We start from the raw sequence: 25,408 nt of genomic DNA, 5'->3' as shown, positions 1-25,408 counted from the left end.
GAAAGCAATCCAATATGGCTCCTCATATAAGAAAATATCACATGTCAATTAGGTATGTGGGTATTATTTAGAGGATGGAAATAGGCATAATAATGCTATAGCTGGAACAGTTAGGTGGTGCAGTGGAAAGAGTTCTGGGCTTATAGTCAAGACGACTTTTCTGCCTGAGTTCCAATCTGGCTTCAGACACATATTAGCTGTGACATTGGGAAAGTGTAACACCAATGTGATACCTATAGCAGCCACTATGGATATGCATCCATATTTCCAGGGTAAATTCACAAATTATAAACTCTTCCTCAAAGACAAAACCAAGACATTTATTCAAACACCAGAAAGCCAAATCCATCATAGTAACAAAGACATCTATACACACTATCAATGTAGGGAATACCAACATCCCCAAGCTTTCCTTCCATCAGGCCTCCTCCAAAACAAGCTCCCTTAGGCAAAATGACTCCCTCTTTCACTTACACTAGCTGCTCTACTCTTCTCTGCCTCACACTCTTCCAGCCCTGCCTCATACTCTTCCTGCTCCACCTATTTGGCAAGCTTCTCCCACCATGGTCTTCATGTGACTCAAACTGTGGGCTGGGCCAGAGCTCAAAGCAGGTCACATGGGCCTATTAAGGGACAGGGTAGGTCTTCAGATTTCCTTACCATTACAGCAAGTTACTTAACCCTGTTTGCTTCAATTTCCTCATCAAAGGAAATGGCAAACCACTCCAGTAACTTTGCCAAGAAAACAGAGTCAGACCCAATTGACAATGATTCAATGATAATACTACAGCAGAGTAAAAGGATATGTACAGGTTACTGATTTTTTGAACAGATCTGTTTTGCTTTCCAGAATAACTGCAGCTCTACCAACAGTGCATTAGTGTGCGCATTTTCCCACAGCCTCTCTAGCATCATCCTTTTTGGAGGGTCATCTCTGTCAATCTTATAATTTGGAGGTGGAAACTCAGTTGCTTTAATTTCTATTTCCTCTAATTACTAGTGATTTGGAGCAATTGTTCATATTTGTATTACCTGTGGTTTCAATCATCATTATTGCTCATCTTTTTTTTTTTTCCTGTACAAATGCAAGCCATCATCATACTTTCTACAGAAAAGGCTGTTCAGTCTGTGGGTTAGTGTGAATTGCTTACAAAGCCCCTTTTTCTTCCTGTTGCCATATTTAAGAGTCAGTGACAAGCCAGCTGAAGCAAAATTTCCTGTGTTTATAAAACAAATTGCATCAGGAAGAATGGAAGTCTGATTGTATGCTGAAGGTGGACCATATTGTACTACTGTGAAGGCATATTCCCACCCTCAGATGGAGGACATTTTATATTAACGGCATGTCTTCTGTAATGTAATAAAATAAGGATCAGCTCAGAATACAATTTGGAAAGGGTCAGGTTGTGCAGTAACTTGATCCCATCATGATTGGTTAAAATCAATTACCATGTGTGCTAAATGACTGCATCACTGGCTTGAAGTGAACAGCCATGATAAATGTTTTTTAAACTTTGTCACAGTTATGTTAAACTTGAAGTTTCTGAAGACAATAATGTATTCAGTTTCACATTTTTCTTTCTTTTTTCCCACAATGTATTCTTTCTGTTCCATGCTTCTCTGTGAAGAGATTTCTTGGAAATTGCTGTTTTCTCAGCAATGTCCCATCTCCATTCACTCTGACATTTCTAGCCATCTCTGAATATTTCTGAGAGTATTATTAAGCATTGAAAAACCTCTGGAGGTAAATATCTTCCTGGTCTTGGAAGGGGCTAGTTTGCTTTACTTTTATATGTTTGGTGAGATCTGTGTTAAAGATACAATGACAACATGAAACTTTTGACTGGAGGGAGTTTCCTTCTTCTCCATGCCATCTACTAGGTCTGTGCACAATATTTGTGGATGTGACCAAGGCCTTTGATGCTGTTAGTCATGTCAAATTTGGTTGCCCAGAGAAGTTCATCAATGTTATATGCCAATTTCATGATGGAATGTTTGCCTAGATTCTGGATAATGGACAAAGCTCTTGTGCCTTCCCAGTCACCAATGGAGTGAAACAGGGCTGTGTGCTTGCTCCCATGCTTTTTAGCGTGATGTTTTCAGCCATGTTGACAAATGCTTTCAATGAGGATGAACACAGCATCAAGGTCAACTACCATACTGATGGCAAGTTCTTCAATTTGAAAAGGTTAAAAGGCAAGACCAAAGTGGAGGGAGTGTTGGTGCATGATTTTCTGTTTGCAGGTGATTGTGCACTCAATGCAGCCTCTGAAGCTGAGATGCAATGAAGCATGGATCAGTTCTCTGCTGCCTGTGCTAATTTTGGCCTAATAATTAACACCAAAAAAAACACAGGTGCTCCATTAGCCACCACCATACCATCCATATGTGGAACTATCAATTACAGCAAATGGAGAAGTTTTGAATGCTGTAGATAAGTTCACTTACCCTGGTAGTGTACTTTCCAGGGATGTACACATTGACAATGAGGTTGACGCACGCATTGCCAGAGCTGGGTCAGTGTTTGGGAGAGGCTCCAAAGAAAGGTTTGCAAGAGAAGAGGCATTAGGCTGACTACCAAACTGAAGGTCTACAGAGCTGTTGTGCTGACCTCATTGTTGTATGCTTGTGAAACATGGACAGTCTACCAGCACCATGCCAGGAAACTGAATTGCTTCCATTTGAACTGTCTTAAGAAGATTCTGAGGATCACCTGGGATGATAAAGTACCAGACACTGAAGTCCTTGCTCAAGTTGAGCTGCCAAGTATTCAAACTGTGCTTCAGAGAGTGCAACTCTGATGGGCTGGCCACGTTGTTCGAATACAAAATGTAAGTTTGCCAAAAAAACTATTTTATGAAGAACTTGCACGGGGCAGGAGATCACATCGTGGACAGAGGAAGCGATACAAGGACAGTCTCAAGGTCTCTCTCAAGAACTTTAGATCTGAATGTGCAACATGAGAGACACTGGCACGGGACTGCTCAGCATGGCGTGCCCGTATCAGAAAGGGTGCTGTGCTCTTTGAGCGAAGCAGAATTGAGACAGCACAAAGTAAACGCAGGATGCGCAAATTTGGGATATCCACCCCAAATATTCACACGGACTATCTGTGCCCAACCTGTGGTAGAGCACACTGAGCTCTTATTGGTCTGATCAACCACAGTCTGACAAACTGAAATTTCACTTTACAATGGTGATGTCATTTTGGTCCTCTTAGAAGACAAAGGACAACAACCAACGAACTAGGTCCTAGCAAGTAAACTGCAGCACTGAGTGTTCATTTCCTCACCTCTAATGATGTCAATGTCTAATGGTTCAGGAAAACAAGGTCCAATGGCAGTAGTTAGTCCATCTGCCTTGACTTAAAAAAAGGGAGAGGAAGGAGACGGTCAGTAAAAAACAAATGCTCACTGATTTTTAAAACTTTTAATTGAAATAATTCTGAAACTGAGAATTGTTTGGGAAGTGAAGTAGAAGAAACAAATTGTTTTTATTGTAGAGGTTAGGAAGCTAAACTATTATACAATTCAATCATTGATCAGGTTCTAGAAAGTGCATTATCTTGGTAATAGCTGACATTTTATGTGATGCATAAATGCTTACAAGGATCAAATGAAATAATTTATGCAAAAAACTTAGAGGATAATACAAATGACAGCTAATACCTATAAATTAAAGGAAGTATGACTCAGAGGATGGAAAACATACCTCCAGAGTCAGAGACACCTGCTTTCAAATCTTGCCTCTCAAGACATACTGGCAGTGTGACCTTGAGGAAGTGATAACCTCTCAGCAGCACAGGCATCTCTCATACCATGAATTGCAGAAAGGATGTCTGTCTGCTTTGGAAGAAGGAGATTCCTTACCAGGAGTTTCCTAAACTTAATGAAATCACAGGTTGAGGTTTTTAAATAAAAATATAAAGCACTTTATGCAAATGTGTCTCATAAAAACCTATAAAGTTGCTACTCCAGGTATGATTATCCTCATTTTACAGATGGACAGTTTCCCCTTATTTCGTGAATTGCCATTTCAAAGAATTCATTACTAAGTGCCACCCCATTGGCAGTGAGCTTCTCTGTTCTTTAGGTAGGCTTGCTCTCAGAAAGTAGAGACAATCTCTTGTGAAAATTGAAGTCAAAATCTGTAGTGGTTAAGTTACTTGTCCATGGTTTGTTTCACAGCTAGTAAGCCAGGAAGCAGAATTCAAACTTAGGTGTAGTGGATAGAATGTTGGGCTTAGACTTAGCAACATCTAACTTTGAATTCTGCCTTAGATATTTACTAATTTGGTAACTTCAAGCAAGTCATTCCACTGCTTTCATCCTCAGTTTCCTTACCCCAATTGCTTCATCCTGAATCATCTCCAGTCATCCTAACAAATATCTATCTGGTCACTGGATTCAGATGACTCTGGAAGAGAAGTGAGGCTGGTGACCTACACAGCCTTCCCTCACTCAAAACAAAGTCAAGCATAAGTCATGTCATTATTTCTCTGATGGCATGGTCTTCTATGGCAACGAAGGATGAACACACCTTATCTGTAAAATGGGGATAACAGTAGGCCTACCTCACAATGTTTCTGAGGACCTAATTTTACAGATAGATAGATAGGCACACATATACATCTCTGCATATGTATATATGTCTGTGTGTATGCATATATGTTTGTATAAACAAACATATAAACATGTATATGAGTATGTATATATATGTATATATGTATATATAAGTATGTATTACTTATGTATGTATATATACATTCTTTATATATATCTAATCATATACCTATGTGATTATTTATTACATATACCTAATTTAATTCACATAATTGACATTTTACATACGTATACCTAATTTAATATACATAGTGTTTTGCAAACCTTGAGGCATATTATAAATGGTATTCTTATCATTGACTCCAAGTCCAATAGTCTAATCACTATGCTGTGTCCTTATATAGTCATCTCACTGCTGCTACTTCTGGAAAAAGTATTTCCATGAGCTAAGCCTCTCTTTCATGTTTATAAAAGTCTAATTAGGGAGATAGGACACAATCACAGGTATACAAGGCATCCCAAGGTATACCAAGGCATCTTTGAGTAGCCTCTTCTACAAGAAAAGACTGAATATGTAAGGTGCCATATGAGTGGTGAGCTCTAAATGTCACAGGGTTACAAATGAGAGTTAGCCCATACATGTATCGTCTTCATCCTATAGTTATTTCCTGTAAAATGCCTAGACTGTACTCTAATCTACCATCATCTTAATCTAGGCTCTTACCACCTAATACCTGGATTACTATAGTACCCTTCAACTAATCTCCCTTCTAATCCCCCTCTACTTCATATACCACTGACACACTAATTATTCCCTTATGTGATTCTTCTGTTCATAAGCCTATAATAGGTTCCCATTTCTCGCCTTATCAAATCCAAATTGGCTATCGAATTCTCTTTAAATTGACCTCTGCTTATTTATTGGAGCTTATTTCTGACGCTCTCTAGCAGGCATTCTCAGTTCCTGAAATATACTTATTTCCCTTATATTCTCCTGCACATCACACCAATCATTTGAACCTCCAAGATTCTTTATACTGTTCGTCTTTTGCCATTTCCACCTCTCCAAATACATAATGTTCTGTTCACATGGTAGAGACTAAATAAATTATTATATATTCATTGATTTTTCTCCTTGAAATATTCCCTTTCTGATATATCATTTATCCAATCATTGCAGGAATTCCCATCGTGACTGTAGAAGCCTTCACTCCAGAGGTCAGTGGGGAAGTCATAAAATACTGGATTTTTAGTGGAAATGAAAATGGAATTTTCTCCTTAAACTCTAAAACAGGTAAACATTTTTGTCTTTTAAACTATATTCATTTTTGCATTAAAGTCATTGGGAATTACTTTACAGAGTAAGGATAAAATTGGGTAAAATTTATAATTTGGAATTCATAGACACATCCCACCTGCCTTTGTGTTGTTTCAGTTACAAATGCTTATCAGCCATGATTATTATTTGGTGACTTGGAATCTCCAAATGAATAAAACAAGAAATTGTTTATTCTGGTAATTAATTTAAAAAATTATCATCTTTTGTCACAGAAAAATACTTCTCTAGAAAGTATATTCCTTATGCTTTCACATAAGTAAGGATCTATCCTACCATTAAAAAAATTCTGAACATATTAGCTACTCATCTTTTGTAAAGAGTTGGATATCTACTGGTGAGATCACTTGTATCCAGGTTGAATTAAAAATAAGTACATATGTATAGCCCTGGGGAGTTTTCTTGAGATTTTTCTAATTCGCCACTGAATGTCAACAATGCAACAAAAAAGGACTGTGTGGTGGTAAAGAAATTATTCCCAAATACAGTATGCATTTAATTTAGCTTTAATGAGACCATTATTGTGTTTTAAATGAATACCAATTGATTACTGGAAACATACTTTTGATGACTAACAACTATGTAGTAGATCCGTATCTACTGCTTCATTCTCAAACCTCAAGGAGAATGCTTTTAATAATTATTCTATTGACATACAACTGTCTTATTTAATCTAGATTATATGCACATGTGAGGAATTTTACTTAGGGAATTTCACCCCCCAACCCCCAATTCCATTCCAGTTTGTAGGAGACAAAAGCCAAGAGAAATGAGTTTTGGAGTCTGGCTCAGAGGCTAGCAAACTTTTCAGATTTGCATGCAAACTTGCCATTTATTTACTCCATCACTATGGTCCATCATCAAAGATGTTATCAGGAGCATTCTGGCTAAAAGCCCCCCACCCCCAAGCCGTGAACTCCCACCTGTCTAGACCCTTGAGAGCCAAGGGCGAGGAACACACACACACACACACACACACACACACACACACACACACACATACACACACACACACACACAGAGTCAGAAGGAGAGTCAGAAGGCACTGGTAATGACTGCCTTAAGTCCCAGCCCCAGAGTGAGCTAGTGACAACCTTAATGATTCAATGCAATTTAATAAACAGTAAGTATCTATTATGTGTTAGACACTGGAGATGTAATTTAATGGGTATACATTTAGGGGAACTGAGGAGGGAGAACAGCAAAAATGAAAATATCAGGAAAGTCTCTTTGTAAGAGATATAGCTGAGCTGAACTTTGAAAGTAGCTAGGGGTTTTAAGAGGTGGAGGTGAGACAAGTATGCATTCCAGGTAAGGGGGATAGCTGAGGCAAAACAGAGAAGGGAGGTGCAAGAATAAATTGAGGGACTATTGGAATTCTAGTTTAGCTGAAATATCAAAAGCATAAAGAATAGTAACAAGAAATAAAAATAAAATAAATGTATAAGAATAAAAATGAAAGAAAAAGAAATGAAAAATGAAATGGAAAAGAAATTTAAAAATGGCTGGAACTGGATCCCAAACCTTTTAAATACTTTGCTGAAACATTTGTATTTTGTCCTGGAGTCAATGGGGAACTAGCAATGATTTTTTTGAAAGGGAATGGCATGGTCAGGCCAATACTTAAGGGGGATTGTTTTGTCAACTGTGTGGAGAATGAATTGAAAGGAGAAGAGACTAGGAGCAAGGAAAACTATTGTGAGGTTATCATAGATGAAGGATGAAGAAGACCTAAACCTGGGTAGCTGTTCTTGAATGAAGAGAAGTCAACAGATATGAAAGACTTTTGTGGAGGCAGAAAGCAGACTTTTTAGTGTCTCCACATAGGGATCCATCATCTGAGACATGTACATGTTCTGTACATGTTCCAGACTTTATTATAGTGCTATTTCAGGATCTTTAAGACGCAAATCAAGGTAACCCAGCTGTAGAGGTTTAACAATACATAAGCAATCATAGAACAAGTGGAGAAGGGACTTAAGGTTTCTAGATAATAATAACAATAACAATTTATGTAGATTTTTGCTACTTGCAAAATGCTATTAATATGTTATCTCATTTGATTCTCATAACTGTGAAATAGATGCTATTATTAATCTCATTTTAACAGATGAAGCAATTGAGTCTGAAAGAAATTAAGTGACATCCCCAGGGTCACACAATTTAGGTAAAATTTGAACTCAGGTCTTCATAAAGCCATCTCCAGTGCTGTTACCCACTGGACCACCTAGTTGTAGTCTAGTTGAACTGGGCAGAGAAAATTGGAGAGGTGGAGGGATTGGAGATTGGAGTGAAAATCAATGGTAGTTTTAGGAAACACAAAGGGAGATTGAAAGATAGAAGGCCATAATCAGAGAGAAATTTCAAAATTCCAGATTGGAACTCCAGGTCATGGAAGTAGCACAGTTAGACTGGTGGGGAGCTATGACCATCTGTGTGAGCTGCTGAAGGGAAATAAAAATTTAGATCATGGCAGTTTAGGACATTGATGAGTTGAGGCCATGGTGTCAGAGAAGCAAATGTAAAAAGTCTACAAGAATAAGTGTAAAAGGTTGGGGTCGAGAAGGAAGAATGTGAATGATGTAGGCAGCTCTTTGAGGAAGGTGGGAGAATGACTTGGGGCCAGCTGATAATAGCAACTAGGATCTAAATGCAATGATGTTGATAGAGTGGCATCAAAGGAAAGGAGGCATCAGAATAATGTGGCAAAGGGAGGATCTCAAAGTAGACATGAGGAGTCTCATATGCCAGGGATGTTACGGAAAGGTCAGATATATGGATCAGGCTTTCTATCTACAAGAAGATACAAAGATTATGAGAGGAATAAGAAGTCTAAGGTTAAAGAAACACTGTTAATTATGACATGTAGATTCCCAAGGGTGCCATGAAATGGGAGATCAGAGATATAAGATAGGAGACTAGGAATGGGGTCGAGCAGAGGAGGATGAGGATCTGAAATTAGAGATATCTGAGAGAGAGGGAAGGAGGGGAAGAGAGAGAGCAAAAGAAAGACAACACCTGTGTGCATGTGTGTGTATGTAGATATAATATATATTATATGTATGTAGAGATAATATATATCTTATGTGTAGAAAGAGAAATAATCTATATTATATATGCACATATATATCGTGTGTATAAGTAGAGTAGGAGAAATCAGATGTCTAAGGTGAAGGGAATGGGGTGTGTGTATAGAGATAATATATATCACATATGTGTGTGTAGAGATAATATATATATCATATATATGTGTAGAGAGATAATATATCATATACACATATATATCATGTGTATATAGATAGACATAATGGAAGAAATCAAGTATCTAAGGTGAAGGGAACAGGGTCTGTGCATGTGTGTGTGTGTGTGTGTGTGTGTGTGTGTGTGTGTGTGTGTGTGTGTAGATCTATATCTATCTATTTATCTATATCTTTGAAAGCAGGGACCATATGTTTGCCTTTCTTTGTATTCAGAGCACTTAGCATGGTTTCCAGTTCATAGTGAGTGCTCAGTAAATGCTTGTTGACTAAGTGACTGGACACTTCCATCACAGAGGGTTGCATTGTTATTGATTTTCTCTGACAATTCCATAGACAGCAGAAGAAGGCATACCTCCACCTAAGACAGGTTCCAGGTGAAGGAGCTCTCCAGATCTGGCTCCTTCAGTTTGGTTGGTTGGTTTTTATCCCTGTCACTTCAGAATTTCAACCCAGCTCTAATTCTGCTCCCAGAAAAAAGAATGTCAGTTTTCAAGCGTTTCCCTATTTGCATAACACCTCAGTTTATCAACTGACACCATAGCATAGGTTAGAGGCAATGGAATATACATCAGGCTGCCCGAAGGGGGAGAGAAAAGGAGGATGGAAAAGGAATCTGATCAAGTAGGAGGGAAGATATATCTTTGCCATTTTACATGCCACTCCTCCCCAAATGTTTCACTATAACTTTGACCATGTTACTGAAATCATTTTGTACATCTCTCTGGGGCATGTATCATAGCTCACTAACCCCTTCTCTTGATATGCCATTCAAACGAATCTTCACAATAGCCTTGCCAACTGTAATGTGCTATGTGAGTGGCAGTAACAAGTCAGCAACATCAAGGTCTCCAGTTAAATCTTTTCTTTTTGAGAAAGAGATCGATTAAAAGAAAAATGTTTCCTTTGTCATCAGTGCAAGAAGTCATGAATATATGTATGGATGTATGGATGTGTGTGTGAAGAAAATGCTCTTTTCTACACTTATTGAGCCAATATTGCAGAGCTGAATTCTGTCTCCAAATGATATGCATCACTATTGCTTAAGGCAATCTATGACTCACAGCTAAACCAGTGGGGATTATGTGTGAGGCTCTGACAGTTGTTTGACTCTGGATGTTCATGTGAATAACAGATGGTAAAATTAATCATATTTTTTGGTATATTAACATGAAACATAAACGGTCAATGTTGCGAAGATGTCATTTTAGGGGATGGAAACTTATTAAGTTTCTTGAATAATAGAAATATTTGTCAAGTGAGTAGTGTCCCTGGACTTTCTGATTCGAGAGATGTACAATCTGTCCTTGATATTGCTTTGGGAAACTCTGTTCTACTGATGACTTATACAAACCATAGGAAAAGGACGTACTCTGTAGAGAGATTTCATTCTTTTAATGTATCTTAAATAGTCTTTTCATCGTTGAAAATTGCACACATATGTAGTAACATATATACACAACTGTGCATATATAATATTACATATGTATACATATACACATATGCATAAAACAAATTACATAATGGAATAGTATGTCCAAATCCCACATTTGATACATATTAGCTAAGTTACCATGGGCAAATCACTTAATTTCTCAGTGCCCCAAGCAACTTTCTGAAGTTTTACTGATGGGCTTTAGCGGAAGATATTTCTTTACTGGGAGTTCCCAAAACTGAATATATGCATGCACACACATATGTTCACACCCATATCATATATATACCATAGTAACATAATTTATTATTTTGAACTATGTGTACACACTTAATATTATATAATGTATAGATAGATGATAGATTTGTTTAATCGCTTTTTTTAAGAAAAGTAATTAATACCAACATTGTAATAAGTTTACTTTGAAGTGCATATGTGTTTGTTTCTATGTGTTTTTTTAAGAGAAAAATATAAGTAACTTTCAATTTGCTTGCAGTAAAATGCAGCCGAGCTAGTACTTGTATATCACACTGCACATTAAGAGCTATTGTAAATGACGTCTTCTTTCCCTAGAAGGAATATAGATTTCAGACTTATTCTTGCTAGTGTAATGCAAAGCTTGATCCTACTTTTAATTCACTGCCTACAACTCCCTTTTAAATCCCTGAGAATTTTTTTCTGGCTATCTGAGGGGAGAATGTCAACCTAGTGGACGTCCCAGCCTTGAACTGTTTCACAGACTGCCTATTGCACGTCTCGATTTGCAAACCTTTCATGGCATATGCCACTTGTTACACCAAAAATAAAACAGAGCAAGGAAAGCATTAGAGCCGCAGAGCTGCTCCAAGTGCAAAATTCCAATTATCAAAGCCCCAACACAAGCCTTTTATTTTAAAAAATGCCCTTTGATCTGCCCTGTAATTGGCACATTTTCTACAAAGTGACACTGCAACAATTTTATATTGCATTTCTATTATTATATTTCCTACATAAACAGTAACAGAATATGATACTGTGTCAAGTGTTCTATTGTGGAAGGAAACAAAGCCCCAGCTGGGTGCCCTTACATCTCAGACCCACCTCAGACTCGGGCTCCTCTGAGCTGCTGGAGCTCCCTGTACACCCCTCTGACATGTGGGCCTCAAAATGTATCGAAGACCCCTTGTTTTCATCACCAAACCATCACAAGAGATCTTAGAGATTCTGCTGCTGCCACATGTGAGGTCTGCTCCAAATTTTCTGTCAGGGACATTAGTAACAATTGACTGTGCTAAGGGAAAACCATTGGATTTTGGTTCTAAAATTGCAACCAATTTGGATATGAAAATGCCAAAATAAGGGTTAATAATGAGAAAAATTGGAAATAACATTTTGAGCACTCAAGGCAAGAGTACAAATGATGAGATCCTAAAAACACTCTCTCTTCATGGCATTTCCTGGATATCCCAGCAAATGTCTTCTAGCTTTGATATTTTCTAGACTGAATATTTTGTTAGAATGTAAACACCCAATGGGTATGGAACATTGCATATAATGGCACGTTAAAAAAACTATTGATTGGTCTTGCTGAATTTTATTTTTTTCTCACTTTATTTTCCCTTAAAATTTCTTTATTCTAAGAGATGGATCTCTGGAAGGAATGAAGTGATGTAAACCTAAGTGATGCGAAAAAAAGGTAGCACTAAAATCTAATTTTAAAAAGAAAGTAAGGTCCTTGAGGGCAGGGACTTTTCATTTTTTTTTTTTTTGTCTTTCTATCCCTAGTACCTAGCACAATGCCTAGTACAGTAGGTACTTAATAAATGCTTTTGAAATTGAATTTAACCCAGAGGTACGTTGGTTTACCAGGGAAGCAGAGTTGGTAGGAGGAGTCGAGCTAGAGCAGCCAGCTTAATAGCACAATTTCCAAATATGTTACTAGCTTGAATATCTTTTCCACCTGCCTCTGTCTACACATTGTGTCCTATGAACCTATAACAAACCAACATGGAATAGAAGAAATACAGTTGGATTTGAAGGCACAGGATCTACGTTCAAGTGCTGACTCTACCACTTACTATCCATGTAGTTTTGGACAATCACTGAACCTCTGTTGGGGTTATTTTCCTCACCTGTCAAATGAGGAACTTGGACTAGATGACCTCTGGGGTCCCTTCAGGTTCTAAATGTATGTAAACTCTCACAGACGCATCAAACCCCTAGATGGATAGCACCCCCTGATTTTGTTGTTCCTGAGAAGGGAAAAGGAAAAGACTCATATTTAAGTAGAGAGGCAGGATTTAGAATGCCTTAATGGGGGAGGAGAGAACTTTGGCCTTTTGAAGTGGGTCTCTTTTACTTTGAGGAGGCTAGCTGCCTCAGGCAGCTTCCCTTAAGGAGCTGATATGTGCATAGGAGCTGCCCTCCTGGGATTCTGTATACTTTTCCAGAGCTGGGATGTAAGAGACCATATTGTCCAACCCACATCTGAACAAGAATGTCTTTTACCTCATACCAATAAGTGGCCATCCAGCCTTGGCCTGAAGCCCTCCAGTGAAGAGGAACCCTTTGAATCCCAAGGCAGTCCATTTCTACTTGTGGGTAGTTCTAACTGTTAGGAAGGTTCCCTGATATGAGCCACAGCTTTTCAACTTTCACTCACTGCTCCCAGTTCTGCCTTCTACAGCAAAATAGATCATTCTAATCCTTATTCTATGTGATTCCCCCTAAATCCTACTTTTATTTCCTTCCATTTATCTTATTCTAGCATGAAATAAAGAGAAGAGGAAGAAAAGAAAGAAGAGAGGTAGGGAGAGATGAAAGAAAGGAACCGTTCACTAAGCACTTTCAGTCATGTCTGGTTCTTTGACCATGCACAGATGAGGCTGTCTATGACATTCTCTTGATAAAGATGTGGAAGTGGTTTGCCATTACCTTCTTCACTGGATTAAGACAAACCTCTGTTTATCTGACTTGCCTTGGCTCACCCAGCTAATAAGTGTCACAGGTTGGATTGGTACTCCAGTCTTTCTTACTCCAGTCCCAGAGCTCTATCCATGGAGTCATTTAGTTGCCCCCATCAAGCACTATGTTAAGTATTGGGCATGCAAAAAGAAAAGTAAGATAGTCCCCACTCTTGAGAAGTTCCCATTCTAAGAGAGGAAACAACAAAAATGGAGTGCTTCAGTTGCAAGTGAGATGGAAAAGTCACTGATCCTTGGGGTTCAATAGCAAAGAATATGGTAGAGCTTCCTACTTAATATCATTTCTACTGATAAAAACCACCAGTTTCTGATGTTGAGCCATTTGACGTAAAGTCAAATGGGACAAGAACTATTTTTCTGGGTCTTCAATACCTGTGGCTGTGTCACTAATAGGATATGATGCCAGGCTTCATCTTCTCAGAGGTTACTTCTCAAGATGATGTCTTAGGATCTTGGACTGGAAGCATTATGATTTTTAAGGCTCCTGGGGTCAGAGTTTTGGGTTGCCCTCATCAGGGTCTGAGGGGAGATAAAAGTTGAGTTGTTGTGGGTGGTTTGGGTGAGAGATGTCACTCCATTCCTTTACTTGGTGATGGCTTCTGGGCAGGGCTAAAAGCTGGGTTACTCTGGGGGAAGTACTGCTCTTTGTCAGGGTTCTTTGGCTTCAGAGTCCTGGGCTATCTTCACCAAGGTTCAACTTTTGGCTCATCCTACCTCCTCACTCTCCTTGAGGGTACTTTGTTATTGTTACCGCTAGCCTGGCTTGGTGGCATTTGATCAGCAACTGATGGGGATAGCTGTCAGGATTTTTAGGAAGCTCTTTGTAAGTCCTGAAGCAGTAGGAAAACTCAATTAGTATTACTTAGTCTCCTATTCAGGTATATTTCCAGTTTACAAATTATATTGTAAATTTATAAAATAGCTGTTTTTTAGGGAGTAATGCCTATAAAGTGCCTCTTTCCTATCAATTCCATACTAGATCTCAATATAATCAGCATACTTTTTTCTTACAGGGGAACTCACTGTACAAGAGCCAATGCTTCTTGATTTTGAAGTCAGAAATGAAATTAACCTCATTGTTTTGGCTGAAAATGGATGGCATAAAACTTATTGCAAAGTGGCAGTATTAGTACAAGATGTGAATGATAATGTACCAGTTTTTCAGCCAAGCATTTTCCAAGCATCAGTGTCAGAAGGACAATTCTTCAATACAGAAATCATACAGGTAACACAATATAATTTTATAAACTTTTTCCTATTAAAATATACACTAAAATACCTATGACCAATGTTCATCAAATGAGTCTCTCTGTATTGTTGAAAATTTCCAAGCATCTTTGCAGGTTTAAGTGGCTATTAATGTGTTGCAATGGAAGAGTGCTAAGTTTAGAGTCAGAGAATCAGAGTTCAAATCCTGGCTCTGATAACTTACTGTCCATGTGACCTTTAGTGTGTCAGTTGAAACCCAACTTCCTCACTCTAAAATGTTTAGACTATGCATTTTTGCCTGAAAGGCTCTTCTAGAACTGCATCCTATGAAACCACCTTCAAATAACATGACTGGCAGTCTAAATTGACCATGTATGGAAATGACTCCCATCTGGGTTTATACCAGAATATTCATCAGAATCTAATTGAATGAATGTTGTCTCAGGTCAATATGGTGCTGCCTAGAGGGACTGTGAATGAGAACATAGTTGCAATGTTTCAAGATGCATTGAAGAGTTTTTTGAAATGAAATTTTCATTGTCCTGGTATGTGTTCAAAGCACAATTGATCATAAACCTATAACTGGAAGAGAACTCATAGGTCATCTAATCTAGTCCATTTATTTTACGAAAGAAGAAACTGAACTCTTGATAAATTAAGGGATTTTCCTCAAATCAAAAATGTAGAAATTGACAGAGGTAACATAGTCTTTTATGCCCACCAGGAAAAATAAGGCTAGGTGGAAAAAAATAAAAATAGTAGATGTCACAGTTCTCCCCTCTTGGCACCGTTATGTATGTATGTATGTATGTATGTATGTATGTATGTACATATATATATGTATATATAGGCCATATGTATAGGCCCTCTCCCCTACAGAATATCAAAGAAAAGGAAGTCTCCCTATACCATTCCCAGTAGGAGTGCCTTTCCCACTTCATAACTGTGGAGAGTTCATTTTTTAATAACAGTAACAAATAACAGTAAAATATGCAGGAATAATCCCAGAAAGGAGTCATTCCACCCTGGAGATGTCTGGGTGATGAATCTAGACTCCATGTTTTGTATGTATTTTGTTATGTATGTGTATATACACATACACATAAATGTCTGTATATATACGTACACATACACACTACATATGTATGTATGTATGTCTACGTGTGTGTGTGTATTATTTTGGAGGTGGTTTCATAGGATGCTGGTATAGCAGAACTCTTTGAGATAATCAAGCCTAGTCTAAGCATTTTAGACCTGAGAAAACTGAGGTTTCAACTGACCAGTTGAAGTAGAATGACCTGCATTGGTAGAGGGAGATTCCATACCTAGGAGTTCCCAATGCCAGTAGAATCTGAGGTCTAGTTAGTCTCCTATTCTGTTGGATGTTCTGTCTCCTTTAGATAATAAAGATGTTTTGGAACAAATAGTTAGATTCTCCATTCTCATCTCACTGTGAGATTTTTAAAATAAACTTGGCATATCTCATTTTTCAGATTATAACTATTCCCCCCTTGCCCCATTTTGTGAATCTGGTTGACACCCCAGTTTGGGACATTATTATGAAATCCAAATGTAGTAGAAAATCAAACCACCACATTATTAGATTTTTTTTTACTTTTTATAGGACCCAAATCTCAAAAATGCAGAAAGTCATGGAGCATTGTTCATTCTCATCCACAAAAATCATTAGTTTTTGTTTGTTTGTCTGTTTGAGATGCTGTTAAATCTAGATGCTAAATGCCTGTGGAAAATGATGCAAGCCCATTGTGTTTATTTACCACTCAGCCTTAAGAAATCAACAAGTGACTGCTTGTTGAGAATCAAATTTCTCTAAAATATATACCCCACAATTTCTTTGGGTTATGTCCACCTCCTTAGCAATCCCTTTAAACTCCAACTTCTATAACAAATAAAAACCTATCACCTTGCTTATTTACTAACCATACTTTTTTGCTAATTTGCCTAGAAAAAAAGGTTAAATATATATATATATATATATATATATATATATATGAAAACATATATGTTTTTGCAAATTTTAAGGCTTCATGGGGTTGTCAAGAAAGTAGCCTAGCTTAAAGAAAAGAGTCCAAAGACGTGGGCTCTACACTTAGCTTCTTCACTAACTTACCATGTCACCTCAGGCAATTCTCTAGAATGAAAACAAAACTCTCCTTAAAGAATATTATAGTTGGAAAGTTGTTTAAACATGATTTACTCTAACCCCCTCATAGGTTCAGAGATAAAAATGATCTGTCAGGATTCACATCGCCAGTAAACAGCTAACCTGGTATTCAAGGCAAGGACTACTAGTTTCAAGTCAGCCTTACTGTCCTCTGAGTTTCCTTCTGGCTCTAACCTTCTATGTTCTACCATGTTTCTTGTTGGCTTCTTTTCCTGGTCTACCAACTAGTCTGAGCACTGTTCCATTTGACTCCTCTGTTCAGGAAAAGAAAGAAAATTCAACTTTAATTTTTTAAAAGTAATTGTTTGTTTCCCCATTGCCCAAAATTTTGAGTGAGTTGCATATGTATCACTTTCTAAGGTGCTTCATGTCCTGCTGGGGTCTTTCACTGATAGAATTACCCACAGAATTTTCCCAATTGTCACTTAAATTTGCATGAGATTAAATCTCAGTGCTAAACAATTACTTGTTGTGACATATTGAGAGAGTCACATAGGTGAGGTGCTAGGAATATATCAGTGAACTCAAAGATCCTTTGACAAATTGAAGCACATATGGACTAACCAAAGATTTGCATTCCCACAGGTTTTTGCTGCTGACCTTGATAGTGGATTGAATGGGCAAATTGAGTATTCAATTCTCTCAGGTAACCAGGATGAAGCATTTCAGATTGATGCAGTGAGTGGTGTAATAGCAACTAATACAGTTCTGGACTATGAACTCACCAATTCCTACAGGTTTGTCAAGGATTTGGAATACTCTGGTGGGGTTTCTGCCCTTGTTTCTGAACTCCCTATTCTTAGGATTGTAGATTGCCTTTTATCATATTCATTTAGTGGTTGAAAGGCATTTCCCCCTCTTCTTTGACTACTAATATTGATGTACAAATTCTTCAAGAAACATTTAGTCTTTTGAGTCTGGACCATTGTTTGTTTTGAAGGTAGAGAATTCTTTCCCTGAGATAACTTTCTCAATTAGAGAAAAACTTGCTCTATACATACACCGATCAATCAATTTACTGACAAACATTTTCTAGCATATGCTTGTGTCTAGCTCATTGATAGTCACTGGGGAAATGACAACAAAAATGAAATGCTTTAGGTCCATCAGAAGCATTTGAGAAGAATAACATATATATCTTTAAGTGAATACAAAGTTTATTCAAAATGGCAGGGGTAGGGATTGGCAACCTGTAGGAGGCAGCATTTGAATGAGACATTGAAAGGAAGTGCAGGTCCTTCTAAGCAGAGATGATGAGGGAGTGCATTCTCTGCATCAAGAATAGCTTGTTCAAGGGCAGAGTTAGGAGCTAGAATATTGTAAGCAATTTGGGTAAGATGATAGAGTTCACCAAAGAGAAAATGAGTAATAAATCTGGAAAAGCAGACTGGAGTGTGCAGGTTGAAGAAGCAAGTGACATGGAGGCAGCCAATGGTTTTTATAATAAATTAGCTGGGATCACCAAGGGTGGAGGTGAGTCATGTACCAGGAATATTTTTAATGTTGACAAAGGAGACTTTTTTGAAAACAAGAAGAAAAAATATTCCCTAAGATTTACATTGCCAAGAAGGAAAAATCAGTTCCTGAATTTAAATGGATGAACTCCATTGCCAATATCCAATGTTGCCAATGTTTTCTAATTAAAACCTATGCTGAGGTCTCATTAGTAAAACATTAAGGCACATAAGGGCTATGTGAAGGCAGATTTCCAGTGATTTAGAAATATAATCCACAAGTTTGGACTACTGCATCATTTTTTTAAGAACTGATTTTTCAAACTATATTTTCCCATCTGTAGAGAAGTGTAGAAATAACAATTTTTAACTTAAGGAATTTTTGATTTTGTACAATGCCCCAGGCCATCTGAATTCCCTTGGTGACTTCTGTCCTAACATTTAGGTCATCTTCTTGCTTCTAGTGAAGCATCATTGATCCATCCCTGAGATCAGAAGGTCATTCAAGGCCTATTATGTAAGAGAAATCTTTACTCAAGCCAGCAAAATAACCAGCCAGGAAGGAAGACTTATCCTAAAGGAATTGAAGAAGTACTTTCTAATTTTGGATGAAGTCAAAAATGTTAACAAACCCTGGGATGGATCAATGGATGCCAAGTTAATGGAGGTTAGAGGAAATGGTGCCATCATTTTATAACAAAATTTTGAGGCTTCAAAGTTCCCACATGCAAGGATGCTAAACAAGAGCTGATATGAGTTACCTCTGGACTTTGAAATAGCAAGTGCCTCAAGATATCGATAAGGTATTAGCATAATATGATTATTGGTAGAGACCTCCTCCATTGAGAGGAGCAAAGAAAAACTAAACCTTTGTAACTCAACCCCTTATTTCAAGCTTCTAAATAATAGATGATATCAACAAAATGATCAAGGGAGGACTTTTTGATGTCCCTATTTGTTATAGGAAAATTTATTAAGAAGAAAAGCAAGCATTACTCCAAATTTTCCCAGACAGCTTTTATAAAAACAGTTAAGCCACTAAAAGCATTCCCCCAAAGCCCTCCTAAATATTAGAAGGCAAAAACTTCATTAATTATTAATATACATTATGACTTGAAATCATGGACATAAGTATTTCTGAAGAATTGAAAACTAGTCTCATGAAGAGGGTAAAGGGCTAGTCCACTATGGAACCAACAAGTAACTAAAAGGAAAAAACCAAGTTTAAAAAAAGTGTTCAAGGAAATGTAGCATCAAAAAATAAGATGAGTTGATCACATGGTGAAATTGAGGGGTGACTGATAGCAAGGCCATGTGTTCCCCTGGTAGTCTTGTGATATGGAAAAAGGTTTCCAACTTTTGGGCTGACCTCCTAAATCTTATGGGAGGACATAGACAAGAACTACTCAGAATAGACAAGCATGCAGGGACTGGGATCTCCATCATTAGTGGGAATATCCACATCATTGAGCTCAAGACTCTTTCGAGTATCTGTATAGACACAACATTACCTGTAGGTTGGTCAGTGAGGCATGTTCCTAGTATCATGGCTCTGAGGAGTATGTACATTTCTGACTCAGTTAGCAATCACTCCGTGTCTCAATGCAGTCAAAATAACCCTTCTTTTGCCAATCATTTCTGGTCTTTGTTGATATTAAAGTAAAAATAGACCTGGATTAATTTCTCCTGAAAGGAGAGGATTTTGACAAATCCCCTGGTGCAGGTAAAGAAGGATTTGGGGGGTGGATCAGGGAATTGTAGCAATGATAATTGAGAGCTTGTCCAATTTAAGTTTTGATTTTGGAAGTTGGCAAGGCATGGAGAGAAGATTGTTTGACCATCAATGGTCAAACAACAAGACTGAACCTGAGTGGGAAGGGGCCCCTAAGGCAGGTTCATTTGTAGTCTTTGCTGAAGCCACAATCAAAGCAGTGGTTCTCCTTGTACATATGGCCAATTGGATGGAAGACAACCAGCTAATTTCCCAAAGGCTGCCAAGAAACTGTCATAAATGACTTGATGCCTCTCAGAAGATATAATGAGCTTGTCAACAGAGCTGCAGTCATAATTTTCACTTGTCCCTTGAGCCTCTGAGTCACCCTTTGCTTGTCCTCTTACTTCAAAACTAAATGGTACCTATTTCTCTATATCAAAGATTTCTCCTTTTTTCCTACCTGACATAGGTATGTAATCTCCCACCCTCAGGTCTCCCAAAATATTGTTAAAGGCCTGAAAATAGGGCTGGTTATAGGGGAAGGGCTGACAGAACATCCACTTTGATGACTTGGCTAAGATACCAGCATAAGATTCCTTTTCTTCAGAGAAACATTAGAAGGTGATTATTTTTAGCAAAATATTTCCATATGTAACTTACTGATGTTCATTGTAGACAAAACAAACCCTTCTACGTGGAATTATTCCTATGCCCAATTGAGCAGAATTTTGTGATTCAAATTCTGTGTTGTTGAATGACCATAAACTGTGAGCATCCAGCAGGCAGCTTGGGTTGTTGGTGAATGGCAGGAGTACCCAGGGATTAGATCACTAACGCCCCTGATACCCAGACCTATCATTGCAACGTGGAGAAAATTACAACTATCTATTTTTAGTTACATTTAGAAGTATATGACATGGAAGGAAAAAAAACTCCTATGTTCTAATGATGGAAAGGGATTAGGAGAAGTAAGTGTGACAACTGGACAGGATCTGCTTTGCTAAAAGCAGTTTTGGCAGCTAAGGGAGCCTGATGCCCATGTCTGGAATGAAGTCTTGGGTTAATCTCTGAGTTGATTTAGCACCTCTAATGACCTCAGCTGCTGAGTGATGGCCCTTCAAAATGTCTGGCCTTCACTTCTAGTGCTGTGCCACTTGCCAGTGCTGTTTTCATTATCCCGGAAGTAGTTATTCACTGGGAGTGAAGCCTTTCCCTAGTGAATACAAACAACTCGTTTTTCCTCCCTACCAGGCATTTTCATGTAAATCTGTGTTGTGTACATATCTTCTTGGGCCCAAGGGATCTGAGATCTACAGTTAGAAGGAACTTTAGAGATCATCTGACCCAACCTCCTTATTTTATAGATAAGGAAACTGAGACCCTGAGAAGTTAAGGAATTTTCCACAAAGTCATAATCATTGTAAATAGCAGAGCCAGGTTTTGACTCTGGGTCTTGGGATTTAGATTTACAAGTTCATCATGGTGCCTCCCAGCTCCCTTGTCTTCTTTGTTAAATTGTAACTCTTTAAGACCAGGGACTCTGATTTTTGCTACCTAACCATTTGAAATCTAATGGTGTAGCAACAAGCACTCTGGCGTACACTGGAAGGCCAGGAAAGCAATTTTTGAGGGGTCAACAATCTACTTTCATTACATTAATCATTACACTAATTCATTACATTAATCAAAGCAGAGAAAAAAGACCAACAGACAGGGCTCCTCACTCTTTGACCATAAGCAAGATATAAATCCCAGATCAACAGAGAGATCCAACTGTCTGACCATTCCATGCATACATACAGTTACCAGAGAGAAAAACACCAACATCTGGGTTTTCAAAGAGGGGGGTGGCATAGCTACAGCTACCCAGAGTCTCACCCTGGTCTCTCTTCTTCCAAAGAGTAAGCCCCAATGTAAAACCTCACCTTAGAGTATATATACACTTTTCAGAGCCAGAGGGCATGACCCTGGTGACACAAGTGCCTCATTGATTAACAAAACAAGCCTCCCCTAATCAAGCTTCCCTTAATGGTCTCCACTTGAGGCCTGTTAATGGGAGGGGAAGATATTTCATTAACATAAATCTCATGAACTTTAAAAATAGTGTATATTTAATTGCTGCTAATTATAACAGCTGTGATGTCTTGAAAAGGAGCACAGGACAAAACGTGAGAAGACATGAATTTTCATTATAACTCTGCCACTTAGCATTGCTGAAACTTGGATCTTAGATACCTTTCCAAGCCTCAGTTTCCTCATTTGGAAAAATGAGAATAGTAAGTATGCCAACACTTCTCATCTCCTGGGGTCACTGTGAGGATTCATTGAGATGAGATATGTGGAAGTGCTTTGAAAATTCATAAATGCCATGCAAATTATGATGACCTTTTCTTTTCGATTTGACTTTTTAGAATGTTTGAATATGGTTCTGAAAAATCTCAATGCAAAGCAGTTCATTTGAATTTATATTTTTTCTTTTTGTGAATATTTTATTTTTCCCAATTACATGTGAAAGCAATTTTAGCATTCATTTTAAAATAATTTTGAGTTCAAATTCTCTCCCTCTCTCTCTCTATTCCTCCCTCCCTGAGGCAATAAGCAATTTGATATAGGTTATACATGTGCAATTTTGCAAAACGTATTTTCATTTTAGTTATACTGTGAAAGAAAACTCAGACCAAAAAAGAAATGTGAAAAAATGAAGTAAAAAATGGCATGCTTCAATCTTCATTCAGACTTCATCAGTTCTTTCTCTAGAGGTGGATAGCATTTTTCATCATGAGTTCTATGGAATTGTCTTGCATCTTTGTGTTACTGGAAATAGTTAAGTCATTCACAGTTGATAATCATGCAATATTGCCATTACTGTTTACAATGTTCTCCAGCTTCTCCTCAAGAAATTATTTGTTTTGACAGTGAGATGAATATATCAAGCAGTTTCTTGGTCAGGTTTTTAACCTTATGAGTTGGAGAAGGCATGAAGAGTGTTCTTGGAGGCATATCCATCCAACACTCTTTGGGAGAGGAATAAGTTCTACAGACTGTCTCCCAGAAGTTATTCATTTGTTTTGACATAATACATTTTAATCTCTTGGGGCTTGTTGGACTCGATTCTCTAACCCTGTCAAAAAAATAAATTTCAGTCTCTCATTCTTGTGTCAAAATATATACTTCTTTTTTCAAAAATGTGATTTGGAAAAATCAGTGCCAGGGAAAAAAATTAAGTAGCTAGTCAGTTCATTTTTCATTTTCTTAGCCATATTTAATATTAATATTGTTTTTCTTCATCCCAATTTCTTCCTCAAACTAGCTTGGTTGTACAAGCTGCTGATAAAGGGATGCCCAGGCTTTCTGCTACAGCTGTGGTCAAAATCCAAGTGGTAGACCTCAATGATAACATTCCAGCTTTCCTCCCTTCTGAACAAGTAGAAGTTTCAGAAAGTAAGTGTGGAATTCATGACTGTGCTTTTGATTTCTGTTAACTGAAGAGCCTAAAATGAAGGTCCTTATTCTTATTGGGCTATCCTCACCAAGAGCAGTTAAATTTCAGTTACTTGTAGAGAGCCATATTTGGTTGATCATTAATCTAAAGACCTAATTATGTCATAGAGTGCTTTGACAGTCTAGTGAATCCTGTGAACCCTTTATCAGAGTAATGTTTTTGAATATGGCTTTCAAAGCCTAAAATATAATATGAGAATTAAAAAGAAGCCAATTCTGTTGAAATAAATTGTCATTTTTTGAACAAATTCACAAATCTCATATTAAATATTTCTGCTCTAGAGGGATCTAACTCTCTGTCTGAGTTGGGCCCTCTGGGAACTTGTGTCAACACAGAAGGTTGGTAACAGAAAGCCCAAGGAAGTGGGTGGAGGAATGGTTTCCAGGGCTATTTTGTCAGCTATTTTCTTTCAAGACAGACAAAGAGAGCAATGGCTAGACATTAATGGTATTTTGATGATAAAGACTGAGAATTTTTCATAAATATACACATACATTTATATTTATATACACATATGTATATGTATTTATATTTATATGCTTATGTGTATGTGTGTATATACATATATCTAGATATATATGTGCAGTATATGTACATATCTCTATGTGTATATACATATACATACATATATTTTAATACATACATATATATTTTATATATATATACATATATATATATATACATACATACACGTAGGATAGTTCTCCTTGCAGGTGATGTGGCTCTTATATCAGTTGCCTATGTCCATCACTTCAATGTATTCAACCTCTTCCTAAGGTCAAAGACTTTGCAACAGAAGTCCTAAAAAGATTGTCATTTCCCCCCAGCTCTTTCTTAGAGCATCCCTAAGAAGAGGGGAAGAGGAGACTTGCTGCTGTGTAGTTTATAAACAATTAACGTAAAGAAGATCCCCTCCTTATCTGCAAGGCGATATATCAGAGAGATCTCCAAGAAAGGAGAAGGCACCTTGCTGCTGGTATCAGTGGAACGCGTTCCGCTGATGAGATTACAGCTTTGAAGTATAAATATGTATACTTTAAAGTATATATGAAGTACATATATAAAGTTTTCTAAAGCTACTTGAGAGAACAGAAAATCCGATCTAAGGAACTCAGAATTGTGTTACAAGAACTGCATGTCTTCACTGGCACACTGTGAATGTTCTGGGCCCTCGAGCTGGAATGTTTCATGAGTCTTGGGGTTCATTACCCCTGGAGTATTTTAAAATGTAGATTAATACTAATTATTCCTTCTCTTCCAATCCCCCTCCAGAGGGACAAGGTTATCTTTTAGTATGCACTTTAGAACCTTTCTTCTATTCACGTGAAACTCAACACCAGAAAACATTCCAGGGAAGGGTCATGATAAAGGTGCATTTATGATCATACAAGTAAGTGGGTTTTAATGATGGCTGACTACAGTGGTCATTTTTACAGGTATTCCACTTGGTTCTGTTGTGACGAGAGTGTATGCTCATGACAGAGATTCAGGACCTGCTCTTGTCTTCAATTTCACTAAGGGGGGTAACCCAGGGAGTAGATTTGCAATTGACCACCACACTGGAGCAGTGATGCTGGCCAAGCCATTGGATTTTGAAGAAGGACATGAATATGAGTTACTGGTTGAGGTTTCGGACTCTATACACCACACAGAAGCAGCACTCATGGTCTATGTTATGGATGTCAACGACAACCCCCCTTGCTTTCCCCAAGATTTCTATCAGGTAATGAGGTTTACAGTTCTACGGATACCATGGGCCAAGCTCAGGAGTGCAGAGAATAGCCCAAAGTC

The 25,408-nt window shown here is 37.8% G+C and overlaps 1 protein-coding gene across 1 annotated transcript in view; it reads left to right on the top strand.

The window, feature by feature from the left end:
• The window catches only part of DCHS2 (dachsous cadherin-related 2), a 335,304-nt gene that overhangs the window by 299,267 nt on the left and 10,629 nt on the right, over positions 1-25,408 (top strand). The window contains exons 14-18 of the mRNA XM_072621307.1: positions 5,743-5,856; positions 14,567-14,778; positions 17,533-17,684; positions 23,426-23,556; positions 25,054-25,340. Of these exons, the coding sequence (XP_072477408.1) occupies positions 5,743-5,856; positions 14,567-14,778; positions 17,533-17,684; positions 23,426-23,556; positions 25,054-25,340 (896 nt within the window). The remainder of the gene's footprint in view (positions 1-5,742; positions 5,857-14,566; positions 14,779-17,532; positions 17,685-23,425; positions 23,557-25,053; positions 25,341-25,408) is intronic.

This window comes from Notamacropus eugenii, chromosome 6, assembly GCF_028372415.1.
Source record: "Notamacropus eugenii isolate mMacEug1 chromosome 6, mMacEug1.pri_v2, whole genome shotgun sequence".
Lineage (NCBI taxonomy): Eukaryota > Metazoa > Chordata > Mammalia > Diprotodontia > Macropodidae > Notamacropus > Notamacropus eugenii.
Note: the sequence above shows the minus strand (reverse complement) of the source record. Positions and strands in the feature narration are given on the sequence as shown.